General features: G+C 44.7%; 1 protein-coding gene across 2 annotated transcripts in view; it reads left to right on the top strand.

Moving 5' to 3' along the window:
• Positions 1 to 23666, top strand: part of CDT1 (chromatin licensing and DNA replication factor 1) — a 41320-nt gene extending 17654 nt beyond the window's left edge. Inside the window, exons 5-11 of one of the 2 annotated variants that reach the window (XM_033940036.1) lie at positions 1606 to 1751; positions 6187 to 6290; positions 8267 to 8452; positions 18043 to 18183; positions 20557 to 20634; positions 21559 to 21760; positions 22757 to 23666. In XM_033940036.1, the coding sequence (XP_033795927.1) occupies positions 1606 to 1751; positions 6187 to 6290; positions 8267 to 8452; positions 18043 to 18183; positions 20557 to 20634; positions 21559 to 21760; positions 22757 to 22926 (1027 nt within the window). In that variant the 3' untranslated portion in view covers positions 22927 to 23666. The remainder of the gene's footprint in view (positions 1 to 1605; positions 1752 to 6186; positions 6291 to 8266; positions 8453 to 18042; positions 18184 to 20556; positions 20635 to 21558; positions 21761 to 22756) is intronic. The other variant, XM_033940038.1, reaches the window with a different exon arrangement.
• The last annotated feature ends 372 nt before the right edge of the window (positions 23667 to 24038 follow it).

Genomic DNA, 24038 nt, shown 5'->3' with positions numbered 1-24038 from the left:
TCACGGGACGCATCGAGTCAGAAGATGATATCTTCTGGCTCATGGGACCCTCGACCACCAGAGGGCATCCGCTGAAAATCAGGGGAGGGAAGTTTCATGGCGACTCCAGGAAGTACTTCTTCACCGAAAGAGTGGTGGATCATTGGAACAGACTCCCACAGCAGGTGATTGAGGCCAGCAGCATGACTGATTTTAAGAGAAAATGGGATACTCACGTGGGATCTTTAAGGGAGTAAATTCAGGGGAGGGGATACTTGGAATGGGCAGACTTGGTGAGCTATAGCCCTTTTCTGCTGCTTTTTTCTATGTTTCTATGTTTCCTGCGGGGGGCGGGGAGGCTGAGGTTTCCCTTGAGACTGCCTTGTCCTATGTGGAATCTGGTTCTCGCTGGCTCGTCCACTCTATAAACCCCTGGATGGGATTTCTCTGAAAGATCTTACCATCAAGACCGTGTTCCTTGTTGCGGTCACTTATGAACGGAGAGTGTCGGAGCTTAAGGCTCTATTCAGAGATCCTTTTCTCCGCATCATGGAGTCTGCGGTTATTTTGAGAACAGTGCCTTTCTTTCTTCCGAAAGTGGTTTCTGCATTCCATGTCAACCAGGAAGTTCAGCTTCCCGCCTTTGCTCAGTTGGGATCTAAGTCTAAGGACCGTGTTTTGTGGTCTCTGGATGTACGGCGTCTCCTTTTGAGATACCTGGAGGCCACAAAAGATTTTTGTCTGTCAGACCATCTGTTTGTTTTGACGGGCCCTGCGCATTGGGATTGGCCTGCTTCCAAGGCTACCATCTCTTGATGGATCCTTGCTGCCATTTCCGCTGCTTATGTTTCAGCTTGGAAGTCGCCTCTCCTTGGGGGGGGTGAAGGCTCACTGTACCAGAAGCATGACTTCCTCATGGGCTGAATCCCATGCGGTCTCGCCTGTTTCTACTAGATCTTCCTGGCTTTGCTACCTACTGAGCTGGGAGGGGAGTGTCCAGAGAGGTGACCTAGGAGAAGGGGATGGATTTATTTGTAAGTTCTGCAGCAAAGGCTAGAAAAGATGCAAGACCTTATGGTGAAGCTTCCAGAGGCTATTTACCAAAAATATGTTGTTCTGTGGACATGACCTCTTCTTTTTTGCATGTAAAGTATAAAAAGGTCTCATCTTTTGGGCCTGGTTTCCTTGAGTACAAGAAATTGTCTCAGTACACATCCTTCACATACCCATGCTTATATTGTAGCACTATACAAATGCTGGTCCTGCTTGGTCTAGGTTTCATTTTCCACTTTCTCATATAAAGTGTATTTAAGGACCCATCTCTTCTTTTTTAAAAAATATTCCTTTTAGCTAATAAAAATTACAAGGCTTTTATTACTAAGTGGAAAATTGGAGTAAAACAGTAGTTACGGCGTTCGCTTAAAAAAAATAAAATAAAAAAGTCAACTCGTTCTAGCTGAATGTAATGTATTGCTTGCAACTGGAGGGAGCATGTGGATACAATGAGTTTGGCGTTTCTCTTTTGCGTTTGCGTACACATTGTAACTGCACCTTATTTGCCTCCTTTCTTGCTCCATCATTGGCATGATGCTTCATGTGACGTGCTGTTTTCCTATCACGTTTCAGGCCATTTGAGGAGCGAAACATGGGCCAGATAAAAGCTGTGTACCCTACTGCATACAAATTCCGGCAGGAGAAGAACATCCCGACATTCAGGGATGACATGAAAAAGTCAGACTACCAGCTTACCATAGAACCGCTTGTGGAACAAGGTGTGTCTTGTGTGTAGATATTCAAGTGTCTGAGCTTTATCTGAAAGAAGACTTTAGTCACATTCCATATTTTATTTCAGGGAAGATATTTTTCACAAAAAGCAGAATAGGGAGGAAGCTGGTAAATATAGAGCTGGTTAGTGTGACTGGTGGGTAAAGGGAGAGCAAATTAGATTTTCTCGGATCCAGAAAACAGCATAATCTAAGCAGATCTGATCAAATTCTTTGGGCCACCAGAGAATTAGATTATACCCAGCACTCATCCCTAGTTTATATTTCAGTAAAGATCTTGACGCTATCCTGCCTGGGAGGCTCATAAATAAAGCAGCCTAGGCTCGCTACCAGGATGTCATTTGAATTAGAAACTAGTTGCTGAGTGATAAACGAGAGAGAGCGGCAAATGTGAGTTCTCCCCAAGAAAAGCAATTGCAGCCTGTATCATGCAGTCTTTAATCAATATGTGGTGCAACTGTGCCTTGAGTACTGCATGTGATTCTGGTTACTACATCTCAAAAGTGATATAGTGAAATAAAAATGATACAGGGAAGGGCATCGACAAAAGCTATATAGGCCAAAGCTCTTCAGCCTATGGAGAGCCCTATTGAACACATAGCTATCAATGGAAGTTTCCTATTGAGTTATGGGGATGGATAGTTTTGGGAATTCCTATTCTCAAGATCATCAGAATTATTCTATTCTTTACTGGGAAGCTTCTAAGGCAGTTTTGGGAGATGAGATCATATTCTAGTTTTCAAAAGAAGTCTAGGAATCATGAGACAAATAACTCAGCTACAACAGTATGAGTGTTGTCATACTTCGCAATGTAAGACAATGCTACTGTTTTAAATAAACTTCTCCACCAGAATACGCAGAAAGCTATTGGCTTTTATAAATACCAAGTCTCCTGTGTGACCCCTGCCTTGCTGCCAGACCTCTTATGAGGATCCCAGCTATCCAAATAGGCTCTCCATATAAATTAACAAATTCAGAAGAAAAGGCTGTACTAGGCAGCTCCGAGTCCCTTTAGGTAATGCCACCTTATGTCTCTTGGGCTTTGTGGCTGCCACGCTCTTGCGCTTAAGTATGCCACTGGTCCAGGAAGGATTTTCTCCAGGGAATCAGGCCCCCTCCCCCAAAGGTTTCTTAGCCCTAGAGACCAAAGAGGAGGCTAAGCCTTATGCTCCTGCCTCCCCTTCATGTGCTGCACGAGACATGACACAAAGGGGTGATCTAGTATCCATCAGTGCAAATCTGGCAAGAATTAGGAGTAAAAGAGCCTAAGGACTCCATCCTTGCCAATTTTAAGGCAAAACAAAGTGGTTTGAATGATTTGGAGAACTTTTCAAAAACAATTTGTGAAATCCAAGATGATGGCGGTGTTTTAGCACCAAAAAAGGCTCAAAAATACCTTGACTAAAAGTAAAAAAACAACCCCCTCCCCTCTGAAAACAAGGTTTAGAGGTGGGAGGCTCTATAGGATGTGGCAGAACCCTCCCAAAATAGTTTTTTCAGACACCTCCAATTTTGCCCATAGACAACAGCCTTGCTCACTGTGCCATGTGCTCTGAAGGTGCTGCAGCCTGCCTCAGCTCTAAATAATCACTGGATCTGAGAGAAGAAACCTTGCTTCAATCGGGCAGTCCTCCAAACGCTGAGATCTTCAGCGGATCAATCTGACTAATCCTGAACCCTCCCCGGAATCACGTGTGTGAAGAGGGGGAGGCAAAATTGTAGCCGGCACCCTGAAAAGCCCCCTGCGGATGCCTAACAGCCCGCGTTCAAGCCCCTGCGAATCAGTAGGCAATCTATACAACTAAGGATACAGACCCTGAGCTCCACAAAGTTTTTTTTCTGCTGGCTGGCCAAACAGACCCAAGTCTGCTGCTTATCCAGGCGAGCAGAGCTTTGTCCCGCACTGGGAAGCTCTGGTGCACTGAAAGCTGCAACCCCCCCCCCCCCCCCAAAAAAAAAAAAAACAAAAATTAATAATAATAAAGAAATATACAGAGCAGATTAGAAGGGAAAAACTTAAAGGGACATCAGAGCCCTCTGGAAAAAGAGGTGGAGTTGAAAAGCTGAAGCAGATTCCTTCTGTATGGCTCAAGGGCATGGGGAGAATACTCTGCTGTCCCAGAATGACACACCTATTACACTAGAAATTAGTTTACTCCAAAAATACTCTAAAGCAGGGTTGCCCAATACGTTGATTGCAATCGACCGGTAGATCGGGGAGGCAATGCGAGTCGATCACAGAGCCCATCCCGGGCTCTGTGATAGACTTGTGTTGCCATCCTGATCTACCGGTCCAATCAGCCTTCCTCTCCCCGACGTCTCCCACCGCCGCCCCAAGCTCTCCTTGCAGAAGCGTCGCTCTGAGCAGCATTTTGTTCCCCAACGTCAATTCTGACGTCGGAGAGGAAGTTCTGGGCATACCAATCGCTGCCTGGCTGGCCCGGAACTTCCTCTCAGACGTTAGAATTGATGTCGGGGAGCAGAATGCTGGTCAGCGTGACACTTCTGCAGGGAGAGCTTGGGGTGGCGGTGGCTTGGGGGTCTGTTCCCCAATGGCGGCGGCAAATCTAGTGGCTTGGGGGAGGGCAGGGAGAAAGAAAAAAGGGGGGGGCAGGGAGACAAAGAAAGAAGGGAAACGGAAAGAAAGGGGGAACAGAGAGAAAGAAAAAGGGGGCATGGAGAGAGAGGAAGAAAAGAAAATGTTGGGGGAGAGAATGAGGTCTGGAGGAGAGGAAGCGTACAGGAGGCTGAAAGAAGGGAAGAAATATTGGATGCACAGTCAGAAAAAGAAAGTGCAACCAGAGACTTATGAAATCACCAGACAACAAAAGTAGTAAAAATGATTTTATTTTCAATTACTGATCAAAATGTGTCCGTTTTGAGAATTTATATCTGCTGTCTATATTTTGCACTATGGTCCCCTTTTACTAAACCGCAATAGCGTTTTTTTAGCGCAGGGAGCCTATGAGCATCAAGAGCAGCGCAGGGCATTCAGCACAGCTCCCTGCACTAAAAACTGCTATCGCGGTTTAGTAAAAAGGAAGGGGGGTATATTTGTGTATTTTTGTATGGTGGTTACTGAGGTGTCATTGCATAAAGTCTCTAATCAAACAGCTTATTAATACTTTAGTTACCACCTTACATATGTCCAATGTCTACCATCACCATGTTCCTCAGAATGCCACACTAAATCTGTTGAATTCTTAATTGCTTAGTGTGGTAGCCGTCCTCATAGGAACCTGTATACGGTGAGGTTTTCACTTGGACCTTCTTATATTGATTATGTCAGTTTATGATAAAATGCCAGTGCTTAATAATAAATAAATAGCCGTAACTTCAGAATAGACTTATTAGATTGCCACTTAACTTAAGAACAGTTCTGTCTTATCCTCACTGACACGGCAGTCCCGGCGAGAACATTATGGATTTAGCTACACGCTAAGGTTTTGAACCGTTCTGTATTCTCCATCCCCGACCGTGAGGAAGAAGAATGAAACGCATCAGTGGGGATTAAGACAGAACTGTTCTAAGTTAAGTGGCAATCTAATAAGTCTATTCTGAAGTCATTGCATAAAGTCATCTGCCTTGACCTCTTTGAAAAAACCCCAGAATAGGAATGATAATTAACATTTTCTCTGCCTTTCAGTGTGCTTTGTGTTTTTTTTTATTTTATTTTATTGTTGGTAGATCATTTTGACTTGGTCATTTTAAAAGTAGCTCGCAAGCCCAAAAAGTGTGGGCACCCCTGCTCTAAAGCATTTCCTTGAAGTTTCAAGTATAATAGTGACTTGTTATATCACCTATCGTAATTGTATTGTCTCTATTTTGCATTTAATTAAAACATTTTCAAAATACAATATAAATCTCAAAAATCTAATGAAGGAACACTGCAAAAAATATTACAAATAACGCCTTCACATTCAGTAACTTTAAATAGGCAGAACATTAATAGAAGTGGATATCCTGTCTCAAGATACCAATATTAATGCTGGTCATCAGTCTGTATTTAAGTATTTTTTAGACAAAATTCACACTTAGGAAATTCTACTTTGAGAAATGCTTTCTTTTTTATTTTAGTAGAGAAGTACTTCAGGAACAAGATTGTGACTGTGAAATAAATAGTACTCGAGTGGTGGAAGATGCATTAACCACCGTTCAGTGCAGAGGGTGGAGAGAAGTCATGGGAAGGAAAGCTAGAGATGAGCTGGGGTCTGTGATGGTAACAGGAAGGCTAGGGGAGGAGGACATGGTTGTTCTTAATCTAGCGTGAGCTTTGATTTCTCTTGCACATGCCTTGGTCTTCCAGCTTCAGTTGAACAGGAGAAAATCTTGGTTTTGCCATGAACATGTATTTTCCATCTGCCTCTAGTATTTTGCTTCTTGCATTCCTCTAACAATTTTTTTTTTTTTTTAAATCTCTTAGTGGAGAACTCAGATGGGCGTCCGCAGCTGTGTGTGTTCCATTTGCTAGAGCGTCGCCGTGTCTTCAGCAGGAATTTGATAAATGTGGTAAAAGAGCACCACAAGGTAAGAGACCAAAAAGTCATGATCTGCCTGCACTCGTGTTCTAGTAGACAAAACTACTCTGGCTTGGCCCAAAATTAGCTCAGCTACCCCCCCTCAATCCCACTGTCTTCCGGCTCCTCTCTGCAGCTCGAATTCTCCAGCAAGGTCCTGGGCGTCATCATTGATTCTACACTGTCCTTCAATGACCACCTCAACTCCCTGGTAAAAAAATGCTATTTCAGCCTTCACATGCTGAGGTCAGTAAGATCCTGTTTCCATCAAAAACATTTCGCCATTCTCGTCCAATCCATCATCCTCTCCAGACTGGACTATTGCAATTCCATCTTCATAAGCCTAACGAAGAAAAACCTCCACAGACTCCAAAGGATCCAAAATGCCGCAGCCAAGCTTATCTTCGCTAAAAGTAAATTCGATCACGTCTCACCACTACTTTCCAAGCTTTACTGGCTTCCGATAACTTCCAGAGTCCACTTCAAATGCATCAGCCTAACTTTCAAGATCCTCCACGGCATCCTACCTCCATTAATCCCACTCTCCTGGAATTCCTCGAATCGTAGTACCTCCAGACCTACCCAAAAATCGAAACTATCCTTCCCCTCACTAAAAAACATTTCCCACCCAGGAAAACTGGGGTCTTCCCTCCTCTTCAGATTCACCGAGCTCTGGAATAACCTCACCTCCCCCCTTCGGAACCTGAGTGCTCTCCAACCCTTCCGAAAACATCTGAAAACCTGGCTTTTCTCTAAAATCTAACTCTCCCTCCTCCCTGACTTTCTAGCTCTCTAACATTCTTCTTCCCTCCGATCTTCATCTAACCCTTTCCCTGGAGTTCCTTTCTCATTACATTCCCTGTAAACCGTGCCGAGCTCCACGACCGTGGAGATGGCACGGTATAGAAACCTAAGGTTTAGTTTAGTTTAGATTAGCCACAACCTCCAAGAGGGCCTTCTATATCTTCTGTAAATTCAATAGTATTGCAGTATGATTGCTTTCTTGTTGTAGATGGTGTTTAGGGTCTGGTTCTGCAGTGGGCCCTATCGAATGGAAGCAGATGTGGTTTGGCCAAACCAGCTTGCAGGCCACATTCATCCATAGTGCATGCTAAATCTGCGTTAAAATGCTTAGCGCACTTTTGTACTTATGTTCTTAGGGCCTTAGCCATTTTACTATTATGCCGTTTATACAGGACCCATGGTTTGTTGCCTTGGTTGGATCTCTTCATAAGGGCAGTTAGGCCTGGATTCTATGAATGCGTCATCGTTGTCAGTCGCCTAAAACCAGCCACCGATCATGTGTCAATCGTGCAATGGCGCCATTTGTAGAAATATGCTTCCTGAAAGATAGGCGCCAGAAATGTAGGCCAGGGTTGTCATGGCCTACATTTTGCGGTGCCTACCTTTCATGTCAATCGCGGCTGTGGAAGTGCTTTGCGATGCCTAACACCACTTGTGGCATTAGTCATGCCTACAGTGGCATTAGGCATTGCAAAGTGCCTCTGTTAACCAAAATCTTACACTGAATATTTTAATAAATTTGTTGTATTTTAATTAATTGTGTCCAGCTTTCTTCTGTTGTAAACCGCATAGAAATTGTTTATGGCGGTATAGAAGAATAAAGTTACGTTATATATGTTATTAACTAAAAATTACCAGTTTGCAACTCTATATGTTGATGATTCTTTGTCCAACCACTGGAGAAGTCTTTGTATGCAACTTGTGTGTTCCAAATGTGCAGTCTTTCGAGGAGTAGCATCCATGCATTTACCAATATGCTATCAGATCACTAGTTTAGTTTTGAAGGACCAGAGAGGTAGTGTACTTTCACTGCCTCACTTGCTTCTTCATTTGGGTTTTATGAAGGTTTATATAGCTTTTAGCTAGGTGGTTCCGAGAGATACTGTGTCTTATTGTACAGGTTAATGAGCATCCTTTGTCTTTTCTAGGAATATTTACATAAGTCTTTCCTTTCTTTGATAGACATTTCTGGCTTCCCTGAATCCTCCAATGTCTGTACCAGATGACATACTGACCCGGTGGCATCCACGATTTAATGTGGATGAGGTCCCAGACATTGTTCCTGCTGAGCTTCCACAACCTCCACAGCTGGAGAAACTCACTACAGCACAGGACGTGCTAAACAAGGCACGTAGCATGATGCCCAAGGTGAGGCATGAGGGGGAAGCAGAAGGGGCACTTCGGGGGAAATTTTGCATAGGACAAAATTTGCTGCTTTCATACACAATTTGATAGTGAAATGTGGGCAGGTGAAACAAGTGTGTATCTGGCTATTAGGGTGAGAAGAGGCAATGTGGAGGGGGAGGGAATAGGTGGAATGAGTGCAGGAAGATGAGTTGGGAGCAAGTAAAGACCCTGGAGGGAAGTTGCTTACCTGGTTCTATGTAGAGTGTAGAATAATGTCTTATAAGTGTTGATACAACTCTCAGGATGGAGAGGCCCCCTTCAATAGCTCAGCTTTTGTTGTGCTTACTGGATATAACATTTATACTCGAATATGAACAGAGATTTGTGGGCCAAATAAAGACCCAAAAATGGGGGTCTTGGTTTATATTTGAGTCTCTGCTTGATCACTTGTGTAGACAGCAGCAAAAGAAAAGTAAAAAACTTTCTCAAACAAATTCCAAAAAAGTGAGAGAAAGTTCATATATAACTGTGTGTGGTTTAGGACTTCTAAAGGACTATAGTGGACTTCTAAAGGATTCTAGCAGGATATTGGCCCCAGATCACAATAAGTTAAGTGTTTTTAAAAAAAATTTCTTCATGAATAAGTGAAAATGGTTTTAAGTTTTGTCATGTTAGATTTTTAGTGCAGCAGGAGAGAGTGGCCATTTCTCCCGTTGTTTTGTGTGTGTTGTTTTTTGACACCGTTTTTTATGCGCATGTATTCATTGCTATCACCAGCAATGGGCATGTGCAAATTTACTGAATCTTCACTGCTGTCTGTTGACCTCTTTGCATGTGCAATTTTTAAGGAATGTCTGTTTTTTTTAGATTTGGTATCAAAATGGCTGTGTTAGCAGACCGTCACTTTTTAACGCAAGTGTTTAAGAATCCTGGCCTGAGTGTACTGGGAAATACACAACCCACTTGTACTACAGCCAAAAGTTAGTTTGTCTGTCTCCACCTGCTGGTCATGGTGAGCTATTGCCCATTAGTGAGCTGTGCCAGTCTGGAGAGACGTTGAAAGAAATTGTTTGCACCAAAGTAATGTGTAGAATTTTAGTTTTTGTGTGTGTGTGCACAGACATCCCCCCACTCTTAGGGGAGTAAGGTTAAAACTTTTTATCCCAGGACAAGCAGGCAGCATATTCTTGACTGATGGGTGACGGCACCGACGGAGCCCCGGTACGGACAATTTTAGAGTGATTGCACTCTAAGAACTTGGAAAGTTCTAGCAGGCCGCACGCTCGAGTGCCTTCCCGCCCGACGGAGGCGCGCGGTCCCCAGTTTCTTAGTTTCCGCGGAGCTAAGAAGACGCACTTTTCAACGTTGTTGAAAACTTTTTTCTCTTTCGCCTTCCTGCTCGCGTAAACTCGTTGGGAGATTTTGTTTCCCTCATTTTATTTTATTTTCTTTCTTAAAAAAAAAAAAAAAATTCATTTTTCTTTCGTTTTTTCGGTTTCGCCCCAGCGGGGCCTGTTGCCACCATCGAGGCCTCGGCCTTCAATTTGGCTGAAGCCGTTTTTACCTTCATGCCCCCTCAACCCGGGTTTAAGAAGTGCCAGCGGTGCGCTCGACCAATTTCACTCACAGACCCGCACAACTGGTGTCTACAGTGTCTTGGTCCTGACCATCGAGCGTCCACCTGCACCCGCTGTGCCACTCTTAAAAAGAGAACTTAAAAAAATCGCCAAATCCAACAGCAATTATTGTTTGGTACCGAGATGTCGGATTCAGCGGCACCTGTCCCCACTTCGACCCCAACGCAGTCGGCATCTGCCTCGTCGACACCGCGCCGGCGTCGCACCCATCAGGTAAGCCGGCTAAGAAGCCTTCCCCGCTGGAGCGCCCTCCGGTCTCAGTGGCAGCGAGCCCAATCCTGCCGACCTCGAGGCGCCCGCGGAAGCGCTCCGCTCCAATTGAGGTAAGCCCCTCGACATCGGGTTCCTCTTCGGAGTGTAGAGCGGCACCCAAGTTTCCGCAGAAGAAAAAAGCGGTACCGGTGCCTTCACTGGACAAGCGCATTGCCGCCGTCCTGCAAGTACAACTTAAAGAACAACTACAGCAGCTGTTACCTGCTCTTCTGACACCAAGCCTTCCAGTCCTGGTCCGGTCTGAGCCTCCGGTACCGACAGTGGAGCAGCCTCCTTTGTCGGCATCCACCTTGTCGGTACTGATGCATACTACTTCCTCGGTATCTATGCCGGTCTTAGCGCCGGAACCGAGATCCTTACACCAAGCTGTTCAAACCTCGGCGCCGACACAGCCTATAACATCTCCCGGTACCATTTCACAGAGGTCTGGGAAGTCGATGCATAAAACTCGACACCTAGAACCCTCCACACTGGAATCCCGGGACCGCAGTTTTCAAGTAAGGGACCCTGATCTGTGGGGCGATTCGGAGGACCCTCTTCTCTCAGAGGGAGAGTGTTCATCAGGAGAAGAGGATCCTTCTGTTTTAGATCCGTCCTCTAAACCTGATGCAACTTCTTTTACCTCTTTTCTCAAAGAGATGTGTGAATCTCTCTCTATTCCCTTGGAGGCTGAATCCAAAAAATCCAAGGCATTTCTCGATGCTCTGGATTTTGACTAGCCTCCAAGGGAATTTCTCAAACTGCCTATCCATGACATATTAAGAGAGACATTTTACAAAAATCTAGAGACACCCTTGACCATCCCAGGAGCTCCCCGCAAACTGGACTCCTTATATAAGGTCATACCTATTCCAGGCTTTGACAAGCCGCAACTCCCCCATGAGTCTTTACTGGTGGAATCTACTTTAAAGAAATCCACGGGTGCTAGTGTATACGCTTCTGTCCCTCCTGGCAGAGAAGGTAAGGCCATGGATAAGTTTGGCAAGAGGTTGTATCAAAATGCGATGCTAGCAAATAGATCAGGGAACTATGCTTTCCATTTTTCTTTTTACCTTAAGCATCTCATTCAGTCCTTGTCATCTTTAGAGAAATATCTCCCTGACCGTAAAAGATCCGCCTTTCGCCAAACTTCTTCATCGCTCTTACAACTGCGCAAGTTCATGGTCAGATCAATCTATGACACCTTTGAGCTGACCTCTAGGGCCACGGCTATGTCGGTGGCTATGCGGCGACTGGCCTGGCTCAGAGTGTCAGAACTCGATGTTAATCATCAGGATCGACTGGCCAATGCACCTTGTTTGGGGGATGAGCTGTTTGGAGAATCCATGGACTCCACTACTCAGAAACTCTCGGCTCATGAGACTCGATGGGACACTCTCCTTAAGACAAAGAAGAAGACCCCACCTACTAGGCCTTTTCACCAACAATCGGCCTATCAACGTAGATTTGTGGCTCGTCCTTTACCTCAGGCCCAGCAACAACCCAGGCGTCAGAGGCAAGCTGCTAGACCAGCACAGCAACAACAGCAGGTGAAACCTCCCCCCTTTACAGAAATCAACTCAACCCTTTTGACTTGGTTCTCCAGGACATAGCCAGTCTCCCTCCTTCTGTCCATCTTCCGCAGCCCATAGGAGGCCGCCTAACTCATTTCATAAGCCGTTGGGAAATCATCACCTCGGATCAGTGGGTCCTCAACATCATCCGCCACGGCTACTCTCTCAATTTCCAGACCCTTCCTGCCCAAAGTCTGCCAAGAGAGTCTGCTTTGAACACTCCTCAGTCTTCCCTCCTTCTTCAAGAGGTTCAATCCCCCCTCCTTCTGAACGCCATAGAGGAAGTTCCTCTAGATCAAAAGGGGCAGGGATTTTACTCCCGTTACTTTCTAGTCCCCAAAAAAACAGGAGATCTCAGACCCATTTTAGATCTTTGCGATCTCAACAAATGCTTGGTAAAAGAGAAATTCAAGATGCTTTCTCTGGCTACTCTTTATCCTCTTCTCAATCAAGGCGACTGGCTATGTTCCCTAGATCTCAAAGAAGCATACACTCACATACCGGTCAATCTGGCCTCCAGACAGTACCTCCGCTTCATGATCAACCATTGTCATTACCAATACAAGGTGCTACCCTTCGGTCTTGCCTCCTCTCCAAGAGTGTTCACCAAATGTCTGATTGTGGTGGCCGCCTTTCTACGTTCCCACCACCTTCAGGTGTTTCCTTACCTGGACGATTGGTTGATAAAGGCCAATTCTTCTCAGATAGTACTTCAGGCCACCAACCAGACCATCCTGTTTCTACAACTTCTGGGGTTCGAGATCAATCTACCCAAATCTCATATTATCCCCACTCAGAGACTTCAATTCATTGGAGCGGTGCTGGACACAGTCCTCATGAGAGCATTTCTGCCGTCCAACCGTCTTCACACTCTCCTATCTCTGTGTCAGCAGGTGCTTCATCAACGCTCCATCTCTGCCAAGCAAATGATGATACTTCTGGGTCACATGGCCTCCACAGTTCATGTCACACCCTTCGCACGTCTCCACCTGCGCACTACTCAATGGACCCTAGCGACCCAGTGGTCCCAAGCGACGGATCCTTGCTCACGACACATATCTGTGACATCATCTCTTCGTCAGTCTCTACAATGGTGGTTGATATCCTCCAATCTCTCCAGAGGTCTTTTGTTCCATCTATCTCCTCATCAACTTGTCATCACCACCGACGCCTCCCCTTATGCCTGGGGAGCTCATTTGAACGAATTCCAAACTCAAGGACTTTGGACAGCCCAGGAAATGAAACATCACATCAACTTTCTGGAACTCAGAGCGATGTTTTATGCCCTCAAGGCCTTCCAACATCTTCTCTTTCCTCAGGTCCTTCTACTGTGCACAGACAATCAAGTTGCGATGTACTACATCAACAAGCAGGGTGGGACGGGCTCTCGCCTCTTGTGCCAGGAAGCCCAGAAGATTTGGGCTTGGGCCACAGATCACCATCTATTCCTGAAAGCTATCTACATTCAGGGAGAACAGAATTCCTTAGCAGACAAGCTCAGCAGAATTCTCCAGCCTCACGAGTGGACACTCGATCCTTTCACTCTACAGTCCATCTTCGCTCAGTGGGGCACTCCTCAGATAGACCTCTTTGCAGCTCCTCACAATCATCAGCTGCCCCACTTTTGCTCCAGACTCTCCTCTCCTCACCGTCTGGCAGCGGATGCATTTCTCCTGGATTGGTCCAATCTCTTCCTGTATGCTTTCCCTCCTCTGCCTCTCATGCTCCGGACCTTGTTCAAGCTCAGAAATGATGGAGGAAATCAAACAAGAATGCAAGACAGGCAATATAATTATATTGGGAGACTTCAATTTCCCAGGGATAGACTGGAAACTAGCAACCTCCAACTGCGGCAAGGAGGCCAAGTTCCTGGAGGTGCTAGGGGATTGCTTCCTGGAACAAATGGTAAAAGAGCCGACAAGAGGCAACGCCACCTTGGACTTGGTCCTAAATGGCCTCACGGGACCGATAACAGAAGTGGAAGTCATGGTTCCACTGGGAACAAGTGATCACAATGTAATCAACTTTAAACTTGACATCGGGAAAGGGAAACATGCCAAAACCTTAACCACCACCTTGAACTTTAAAAAGGGTAAATACGATCGCATGAGAGCCATGGTAGAAAAACGACTCGAGAAGATGGTGGACAAACTCGAAACGGTAGATCAGGCATGGTCCCTACTGAAAAATACTATCACAGAAGCACAAGATCTCTACATTCCGAGGATTTCCAAAGATCGGAGATCAAAGAGCAAAAGAGAACCGGCATGGCTTACCAAACAGGTGAAGGAAGCCATAAAAGAAAAGAAGGACTCTTTCAAAATATGGAAATACATAAAGACAACCGAAGCCTGGAACAAACATAAAGATGATCAGAAGAAATGTCACAAGGCGGTGAGGGATGCAAAACAGGAATATGAGGAAAAAATAGCCCAGGAGGCCAAAAACTTCAAGCCCTTCTTTAGATACGTGAAAGGGAAAAAACCTGCAAAAGAGGCAGTGGGACCCCTGGACGACCAGGGAAGAAAAGGGTACATCAAGGAAGATAAACAAATCGCAGACAAACTAAATTCCTTCTTTGCGACCGTCTTTACGAAGGAGGACACCTCAACAATACCTGAAGCGGAGAAAGTGTTTGCAGGAGAAATAGAAGACAGCCTCACCACAGTTGAAGTGGACTTAGACCAGATATACTATCAGATCGACAAACTTAAAAGTGACAAATCCCCTGGACCGGATGGAATTCACCCGAGAGTCTTAAAGGAATTGAAGGTTGAAATCGGAGAGTTATTGCAAAAACTTGCAAACCTGACAATCAGAACTGGACAGATACCGGACGACTGGAGGATAGCGAACGTCACCCCAATTTTCAAAAAAGGATCGAGAGGGGAACCGGGCAACTATAGACCTGTGAGTCTTACGTCTGTCCCCGGCAAGATGGTTGAAGCACTGATCAAGGATAGCATAGTCCGGCACTTGGACGCACACGACTTGATGAAACCCAGTCAACATGGATTCAGGAAAGGGAAATCGTGTTTGACGAATTTACTCCAATTTTTTGAGACCGTGAACGAGCAAATTGATAGTGGGAAGCCGGTGGACATAATATACTTGGACTTCCAGAAAGCGTTCGACAAAGTTCCACACGAAAGACTTCTCAGGAAACTACAAAGCCATGGCATAGAGGGGGATATACAAAGATGGATAGGCAAATGGCTGGAAAACCGAAAGCAGAGAGTGGGCATAAATGGGAAGTTCTCCGACTGGGAGAAAGTGACTAGTGGTGTACCCCAGGGCTCGGTACTTGGGCCGATCCTTTTTAATATTTATATCAATGACCTGGAGGAAGGAACATCCAGTGAGATCATCAAGTTTGCAGACGATACAAAACTATGCCGGGCGATCAGATCGCAGGAGGATAGAGAGAAACTCCAGAGCGACTTGTGTCGGTTAGAAACATGGGCGGAGAAATGGCAGATGAAGTTCAATGTGGAGAAATGCAAGGTAATGCATTTAGGCAACAAGAATAAGGAATACGAGTATACAATGTCAGGTGCAACTCTGGGGAAGAGTGAACAAGAAAAGGACCTAGGTGTACTGATAGATAGGACCCTGAAGCCGTCGGCACAATGCGCGGCAGCGGCAAAGAAGGCAAATAGAATGTTGGGCATGATAAAGAAAGGAATCTCGAGTAGATCGGAGAAAGTTATAATGCCGCTTTATAGGGCAATGGTCAGACCACACTTGGAATACTGCGTCCAACATTGGTCTCCCTACCTAAAGAAGGATATAAAACTGCTGGAGAGGGTGCAGAGACGAGCAACAAAACTGGTGAAGGGTATGGAGAAACTGGAATACGAGGACAGACTTATAACACTAGGATTGTTCTCCCTTGAGAAAAGGAGACTGCGTGGGGATATGATCGAGACCTTCAAAATATTGAAAGGAATCGACAAAATAGAGCAGAGAAGATTATTTACATTGTCCAATTTGACACGGACTAGAGGACATGTAATGAAGCTAAGGGGGGACAGGTTCAGGACTAATGTCAGGAAGTTCTGCTTCACTCAGAGAGTGGTTGACACCTGGAATGCCCTCCCAGAGGAGATTATTGCGGAATCAACCGTCCTAGGCTTCAAGGGCAAACTAGATGCATATCTCCTTAAGAGAGGCATATAAGGATATGGTGGACTATAAATTACGCCAGGTGTACACCTGGCAGGGCCTCCGCGTGTGCGGATCGCCGGACTTGATGGACCGAAGGTCTGATCCGGAGATGGCAGTTCTTATGTTCTTATAAGCTCAAGAGGGAACAGGCCACCATGATTCTGATTGCACCACGGTGGCCCAGGCAACATTGGTTCTCCCTTCTACTTCAACTCAGCTCCAGGGAACCTATTCTACTTCCACAATTTCCTTCTCTGCTTACACAACGTCAGGAGAACCTTCTGCATCCCAACCTCCAGTCTCTGCACCTGACAGCCTGGTATCTCTCGGGCTGACTTCGAATGATACTCTTTTGTCTCAGCCCGTTCGTTCTATTCTGGATGCCTCCAGGAAACCTGCCACTCTGCAATGTTATCATCAGAAGTGGACACGGTTTTCTTCCTGGTGTCTTCTTCATCATCATAATCCTACGTCCCTTGCTGTGGAGACCGTGTTAGATTACCTTCTTTCTTTGTCTGACTCTGGTCTCAAGTCTACTTCCATCAGAGTCCACCTCAGTGCTATTGCTGCTTTTCATGAGCCAGTCCATGGGAAACTCCTTTCAGCTCATCCCTTGGTCTCCAGATTCATGCGAGGTCTTTTCAATGTGAAACCACCTCTTAAAGCACCTCCTGTGATCTGGGATCTTAATGTGGTTCTCTCAGCCTTAATGAAGCCTCCGTTTGAACCTTTGGCCACGGCTTCTTTCAAATTTCTCACTTGGAAGGTTCTCTTCCTGATTGCTCTCACCTCTGCCAGGAGGGTCAGTGAGCTCCATGCACTAGTAGCAGACCCACCTTTTACCGTCTTTCATCATGACAAGGTGGTTCTGCGTACACATCCAAAGTTTCTCCCTAAGGTTGTCTCTGAATTCCATCTCAACCAATCCATTGTTCTGCTTGTCTTCTTTCCAAAACCTCACTCTCATTCTGGAGAACAGGCTCTGCATACTTTGGACTGTAAGCGGGTTTTAGCTTACTATTTAGACCGTACTAAGCCCCACAGATCATTCTCTCAACTCTTTCTGTCCTTTGATCCGAATAAATTGGGACATCCTGTTTCTAAACGTACGCTGTCCAATTGGCTCGCAGCGTGCATTTCTTTCTGTTATGCTCAGACCGGACTGACACTGGAAGGTTCTGTCACAGCCCATAGAGTTCGAGCCATGGCAGCATCTGTAGCTTTCCTCCGTTCCACACCTATTGAGGAAATCTGCAAGGCTGCTACTTGGTCCTCAGTTCATACTTTTACATCTCACTATTGTCTGGACGCATTCTCCAGACGGGATGGTCACTTCGGCCAATCTGTTTTGCAACATTTGTTTTCCTAATGGCCAACCTTCCCACCATCCCTCTTTTTGTTAGCTTGGAGGTCACCCATCAGTCAAGAATATGCTGCCTGCTTGTCCTGGGATAAAGCACAGTTACTTACCGTAACAGGTGTTATCCAGGGACAGCAGGCAGATATTCTTGCGTCTCACCCACCTCCCCAGGTTGGCTTCTTAGCTGGCTTATCCTAACTGGGGACCGCGCGCCTCCGTCGGGTGGGAAGGCACTCGCGCGTGTGCGGTGCGGCCTGCTAGAACTTTCCAAGTTCATAGAGTGCAATCACTCTAAAATTGTCCGTACCGGGGCTCTGTCGGTGCCGTCACCCATCAGTCAAGAATATCTGCCTGCTGTCCCTGGATAACACCTGTTACGGTAAGTAACTGTGCTGTATTTAGAGTTTCTTTATAAATCAAAAGATAACCACTTTTACTACTTATAATGCATCAGGATTCTCATTTCTACCAGTTCCTGATTAGTCACAGCACGCCTGTTTCAATTAAAATATTTTGATGGTTCACTATATTGTAGATAGGCGGGTTATAAATAATTTTAAATAAATAAATGATGATTTTAAAGTGGTTCTATATTTTGTCCCTTTTTCCACACCTGCCCAGATGGAAAAGGCTCTGGCAAACTTGGCTCTAAGACCTGCTGAGATTACTAATGCAGAACAGAAGGCATCTTCTCCAGAAAATCTTAAGATTGCCTCACCTTCAAGTGCCCTGAAAGGGGTGTCGCAGTCACTACTGGAGAGGGTGAGTTGGAGGGTGATTCGTTAAACACACAGAACAAAATGCAGCACTTCTGCAGAGAGAAACAAGTAGGAAAAGCATGTAAAGCCCATATCATGGAATTATTTCCAGTCCATTTGTATGTCTTATGACCTGGAGCGTAGAGAAGAGAAATGCAGGTTCAAAAGACAGATTCCCTGTTTGCTGTTTAATCATATTGGTTTCTGTGCTACAGCAACTGGAACTGCTTTTCCTGTAGAAACCAAATCACACGTTTCAGAGTCGCAAAATCAAGAGTAAAGGAAGACCTGGAACGGGTATCAGACCACCCAACAAACACTCTATGTTTGTCGGAAAAATTCCTCATTTACCCAACGGTACCTCCACCTCCTGTTTTGTTCATTTTTAAGCTTTTTATCAAACAATTTTTTCATTACTTATTTCACTACTGGAATTCTTATGTATTGTGCATATCTAGTGTAAAAAAACTAGTTTTTATGTGACTCCTGTCATCTATTTTCTTCCGAAAATTCATAAACACTTACACAACCCCTCTGGACGTCCCATTGTATCTATGCGTGATTCCCCTCTCGAGCCTCTATCCAAATTTTTGGACATTTTCTTGAAACAACAGGTTCCCTCTATCAAGTCATATATCAAAGATACAAATCATATGCTCAGAATCATATCTGAGTTGGATGTCTATGAGCCTCATTGGATTTTAGTTACATTGGACGTGACTGCTTTATATACGATGATTCCCATGGACAGAGCCTTGACTTTAATACATCAAATCTGTGTGGAACAAACCATTCGACCCCAGTTATCTGCGGATATATTGATGGAAATGGCTACCCTGGTATTAACCAGAAGCTATTTTTGGTTCCATAATGAATTTTATTTACAGAAGCATGGCATTGCCATGGGGGCATCGCTAGCTCCTTCCTTAGCGGCCTTATTTATGGCAGATTTGGAAGAACGCCTGATTTATCCTATGCCATCCTTCTCAAAGGTTAAGATCTGGAAGAGGTTCCTTGATGATGTCCTTTGTATATGGACTTCAACAGAGGATGAATTGGAATTATTTATAGCAGAATTGAATAGGCTCGACAATAATATTAAATTTACTGCTACTATAAATCATAGGGAAATCCCGTTTTTAGATATTTTGATCACTAAAGGGATTACTCATTTACAAACTTCCCTGTATAGAAAAAAGACAGACCGCAATAGTTTGTTAAGGTTCCACAGTTTTCACCCTGAGAGCTTGAAAAGAAGTTTGCCCATAAGTCAGTTTCTGAGGCTACGTAGGATTTGCCATTCTTTAGATGACTTTCGTTGTCAAGCCAAACAGATGAAAATGAGATTCTATCATCGGGGCTATCCTTATGATGTAGTCAAAAGGGCGTATAAAAGAGCTAAAAATGCCCATAGAGATTGGCTCTTGTATGAGGGGGAGAGGGGTGTACAGTCCCAGGATACGGTGGCCTTTGTGCAGGAGTTTTCCTCCCTAGCCCACAGTGTATCTAAAATAGTAAAAAAACATTGGCATATTCCTAAGATGTTAATACCTGACCTGGATGCAGCACTGTTGTGCTCGTATCGCAGGAGAAGAAACCTGGGGGAGATGTTAAATCACTATAAATTACAGGAGAGAGCCCCCCTTACCAGCGGGAATCATCTCCCTTGTGGCTCTTGCCAATGGTGTGCGTACACTATCCCGGGTGAATGTTGGACTCATCCTATTACCGGGGTTATGTATAGGGCTAAATATAACACCACTTGCAGGTCTGAGAATGTGGTATATGTGCTGCAAGGCCCCTGCCCCAAATTGTATGTAGGCAGAACCACTTGCTCTATACGGGTCCGGTTAACAGAGCATAAGTCCAGAGTCCGCACTCACTCGGATTCGTCCCCGTTGGTCCATCATTGGATCAATTGTGGGCATACGTTAGAAGATCTGCAATGGCGGGTTTTGGACCGCATCTCTGTAGGGTGGGAGGGAGGGAACACTGCCCGGAGGCTTAACCGGTGTGAACTCCGGTGGATGTTCCTATTAGACTCTATGGCCCCTAATGGGTTAAATCAAACTTCTGATTGGCTAGCTCAAGCGGATTTTTAGGTGCTTTGGGTTATGGATAAGGGGTGTTTGGTTTTCAGTTTATGGCCCCTTTTAGAATTCTGTATGGGTCAGCTGAGCATTTCCCCGGAAGTGACGTCTTTTGGGTGGGGTATTTAAATCTCAGAGTCGGCGAACCTCGGCGTGCTTTTTTTGCCGATGGTTGGTATGTGACGTTTGTTCTGCATAAATGTAAGTAAAGCGTTATTGCATTGATAAGGGAATTGTTTTTTTAGCTCTGTCCCTAATATGGTGTATGTGTGTGTTTGGTATTTCAGTTTCCCCATTTTCGTCTTGATAAAGATTATCGAAACGCGTTGGCGTTTGGGGACTATATTGCTACGTTATGCAAAAAAGCTAAGTAAAAGTTTTTTTACACTAGATATGCACAATACATAAGAATTCCAGTAGTGAAATAAGTAATGAAAAAATTGTTTGATAAAAAGCTTAAAAATGAACAAAACAGGAGGTGGAGGTACCGTTGGGTAAATGAGGAATTTTTCCGACAAACATAGAGTGTTTGTTGGGTGGTCTGATACCCGTTCCAGGTCTTCCTTTACTCTTGATTTTGCGACTCTGAAACGTGTGATTTGGATATTGCCTGACAGTATTAAGCGATTTTTGTAGTGGACATGGTTTCCTGTAGAAAAGCATTGGGCTTTTTTTTCCTCTTATAAGTTGGGGGAGCTGATCTGGCCCATTTTGAACTCTTTGCTGGGTTTTTTCCCACTCTAGATTCCATTTTCTGTGTTTGACAAGTATTCTCAAACCTACATTTGTTGGGTTGGAAAGAATTAAAAAAGGCATGGAAGTAATAGTGGAGGGATTAGAAGGGGAAGAAGACAAAGATGAGTAACCTTGAGTGAAGGACTGATTTTAGGTTTAGTGCACAAGAATAGCCATGGGTGGGCAGGGGCACACGTTGAATTGAGCATACCTAGGGATGCCAGTGTTGGCAGCTGGAAGCATGCTGCTGTTACACTTACTTTCCTGCTGTCTAGTCAGCCCATGGGAGTTTCACAGAGGATGTCTTCAGCTGCCAAGGCTTGGGGATCCCCGCCAGCCAAGGTATTTATTTTACTGAGGGGTGGGGAGTGCAGGAAGGAAATGCATTGATCCACCCAGGAATCCACTTCTGGGTACGATACTGTTTAAACACAATTCATATTCCATACTTTACAAATGTATGCTTCTCTGTTCCCAGTGGATTCCAAAAGAAAATTTTAATCTGAAGGCTGTGTTGGCCTGATTTTAGGCTAAAGTTAAATCTCCCTCCTTAGGTTCGAGCAAAGGAGGCCTACAAAATGCAGGCTATGATGACACGGAACTTACAACAGGAGGCACGCATAGTTATGATGTCCCGGCTGCCGGAGATGGCACGGATCCTCCGCAGTGTGTTTGTGGCTGAGAAGAAGCCGGCTCTGACAGTGGAGGTGGCCTGCAACAGGGTGATCTCCAGCTATCGTAGCACAATGACACCAGGTACAGAAGGGCTGGTTTACTGTGCTCTTGTCACCTTGAACTTTTATGAGTCTATAGTATGGAGGACCTCCTGCTCCTTCCACACTTCACTTGCACTATTAAACCTATTGTCATCCTGAAAAAGAAATACTGCAAGAAGTAGACGCCTTTATGTGATGCTTTTAAGGAAGGCCATTAATTTACTCAATGTTCTGATATTATTTAGGATTGAGAGATGCTGAAGATGTCTAAAGCAGTGTTTTTCAACCTTTTTACACCTATGGACCGGCAGAAATAAAAGAATTGTTCTGTGGACTGGCATGGGTCCGTGGACTGGAGGTTGAAGAACACTATGTTTCTATTGAGGCCACCAGTGTGGCGGATTTTAAGGCCAGATGGGATAGACATGTGGGATCTATCCGCAAAGATAGATAGCGAGGATCACTGGAGTGGGCAGACTTGATGGGCCGTGGCCCTTATCTGCCGTCTATTTCTATGTTTCACTGGGCTAAGTCGTGGGCCAGACCCCGCTCATCTCTACCCCAGACCCCGCCCCCATAATAGTACTAATTGCACCTTGCATGTCCCGTGTCTCATCTGGAAGTCTTCCCTCTGACGTTGCAACGTCAGAGAGAAGGCTTCCGGTTCAGGCGCAGGATGCCTGTAGGAGCCACTGCCCGTGGCTTTGTGCACTGAATCAGTTAGGAAGAGGGAGCTGGCTCGAAGATAATGCCGCATCGATCGCACCGTGGACCAGCGGTTGAACACTGCTTTGGGCCTGATGCACATGCTGGCCCTGTGGACCGGCAGGAAATTTCTGTGGACCAGTGGTTGAAGAACACTGGTCTAGAGCAATATGTCATTGCAGTATTTTAAGGATTAGTTAGTTTGTCCTTGTGAACATTTGTTTTATTTAATATTATGTATGTTCACCGCCTAGATTTTAGTGGTTTACAAATTTTTTTAATAAATATAAACTTTTTTCTTTGTTTTGTTATGTATTTGTGCTAACTGCAGGAGAAATGGAGAAACATCTGCGTCTCCTTGCTGAACTTGTTCCCAGTTGGCTCAAGATCTGTGTACTCAAGAAGGATACTTACTTCAAGCTGGACAAGGCTATGGACTTAAATCTGATTCTAGAGACACTGGCTCAGAGGATGAAAGAAGAGGAAACTCAAAACTGTTGATTTGAAAGACTTTTGTGCAACGCATCTCCTAATGTTTTAAGAAGCAGCCCCTGACTGAGTTGCTGATCTCTGCTTGTGCCAAATGCAGTGAATGGGACTTTTTCAGAATAGTCCCCTTTGTTGAAGCCAGTGAAACATGCCTCTCCTTCTGGAGTGAGGGAAGTATTCAGCAGGGATAAATGAGACTGTATCTTTAAGACTAAGGGTCCTTTTACTAAGGCGTGTGCTAAACGCTAACGCGTCCGTTATAGTCTATAGACACGTTAGCATACGCAAAAATGGCTAGCACGCCTTAGTAAAAGGACCTTTAAGTTGCTGTGATTTATTTTTTCAACTGTCGTCTGGTCTAGGTCTCTTTTTTTTTTTTTCAGCCTGCCTTGAACACTGTTCTAGACTGAGGGAGCAGTAGAGGAATGTGTTAATTATTTAACATCTTGACTTATCAAGTTGACCTATATATTTTAAGATGAATAACATTTAGAGAAAAAAAAGGGAATAGAGCTTCCAGGAAATATAAGATTTGCTTTTAAGAGGGGAGTCCTTTAACTCTTCCCTCATATGTACTGCTGTTGTTTAAAGTATTGCTGATGTATTTTTTTGCACCTGTAGAATTGAAGAACTAAATATTTTGTACAGACCTCCCCCTTGTAAAGAAATGTGTTCAGTTTTGTAAGCCTGTTAGAATTAAACCTTTTCTACAAAGTATTGCTTACTGTACCATACTGGAAGTCCTCCGGGAACCTGAGCACTTGGCTCATGAGATGAGTGAATACAGATGTACTTGAAATCGTTTTCTGTATTTAAACTGTTATGGATGGTGCCCAGATGGACTGCTGCTACTTCACACAAGTTTTGAACTTGTAATGAATTTGTGTGCTGTGCATTTTGTGCTGTTTAAATCTTAATGGGAAGGGCTAGGCACCATGCAGTTCTGATGATTAGGCTGTGTGATAAATTGTCAGTGGTTATGAAGATTCTACAAACTATTAATCCTCATTTGTAATAATACTAGGAGGAGGAACAGGACAATATATAAGAGCTGCATTGTTTTGTACCGTTTCAGCTCTATCACCTGGTAGGTGCAAGTTTTGAACATACATTCCATTACAGTT

The sequence above is a fragment of the Geotrypetes seraphini genome, chromosome 4 (assembly GCF_902459505.1).
Source record: "Geotrypetes seraphini chromosome 4, aGeoSer1.1, whole genome shotgun sequence".
Classification (NCBI taxonomy): Eukaryota; Metazoa; Chordata; class Amphibia; order Gymnophiona; family Dermophiidae; genus Geotrypetes; species Geotrypetes seraphini.
The sequence above is the reverse complement of the archived record's forward strand: the minus strand, read 5'-3'. Positions and strand labels throughout refer to the sequence as shown.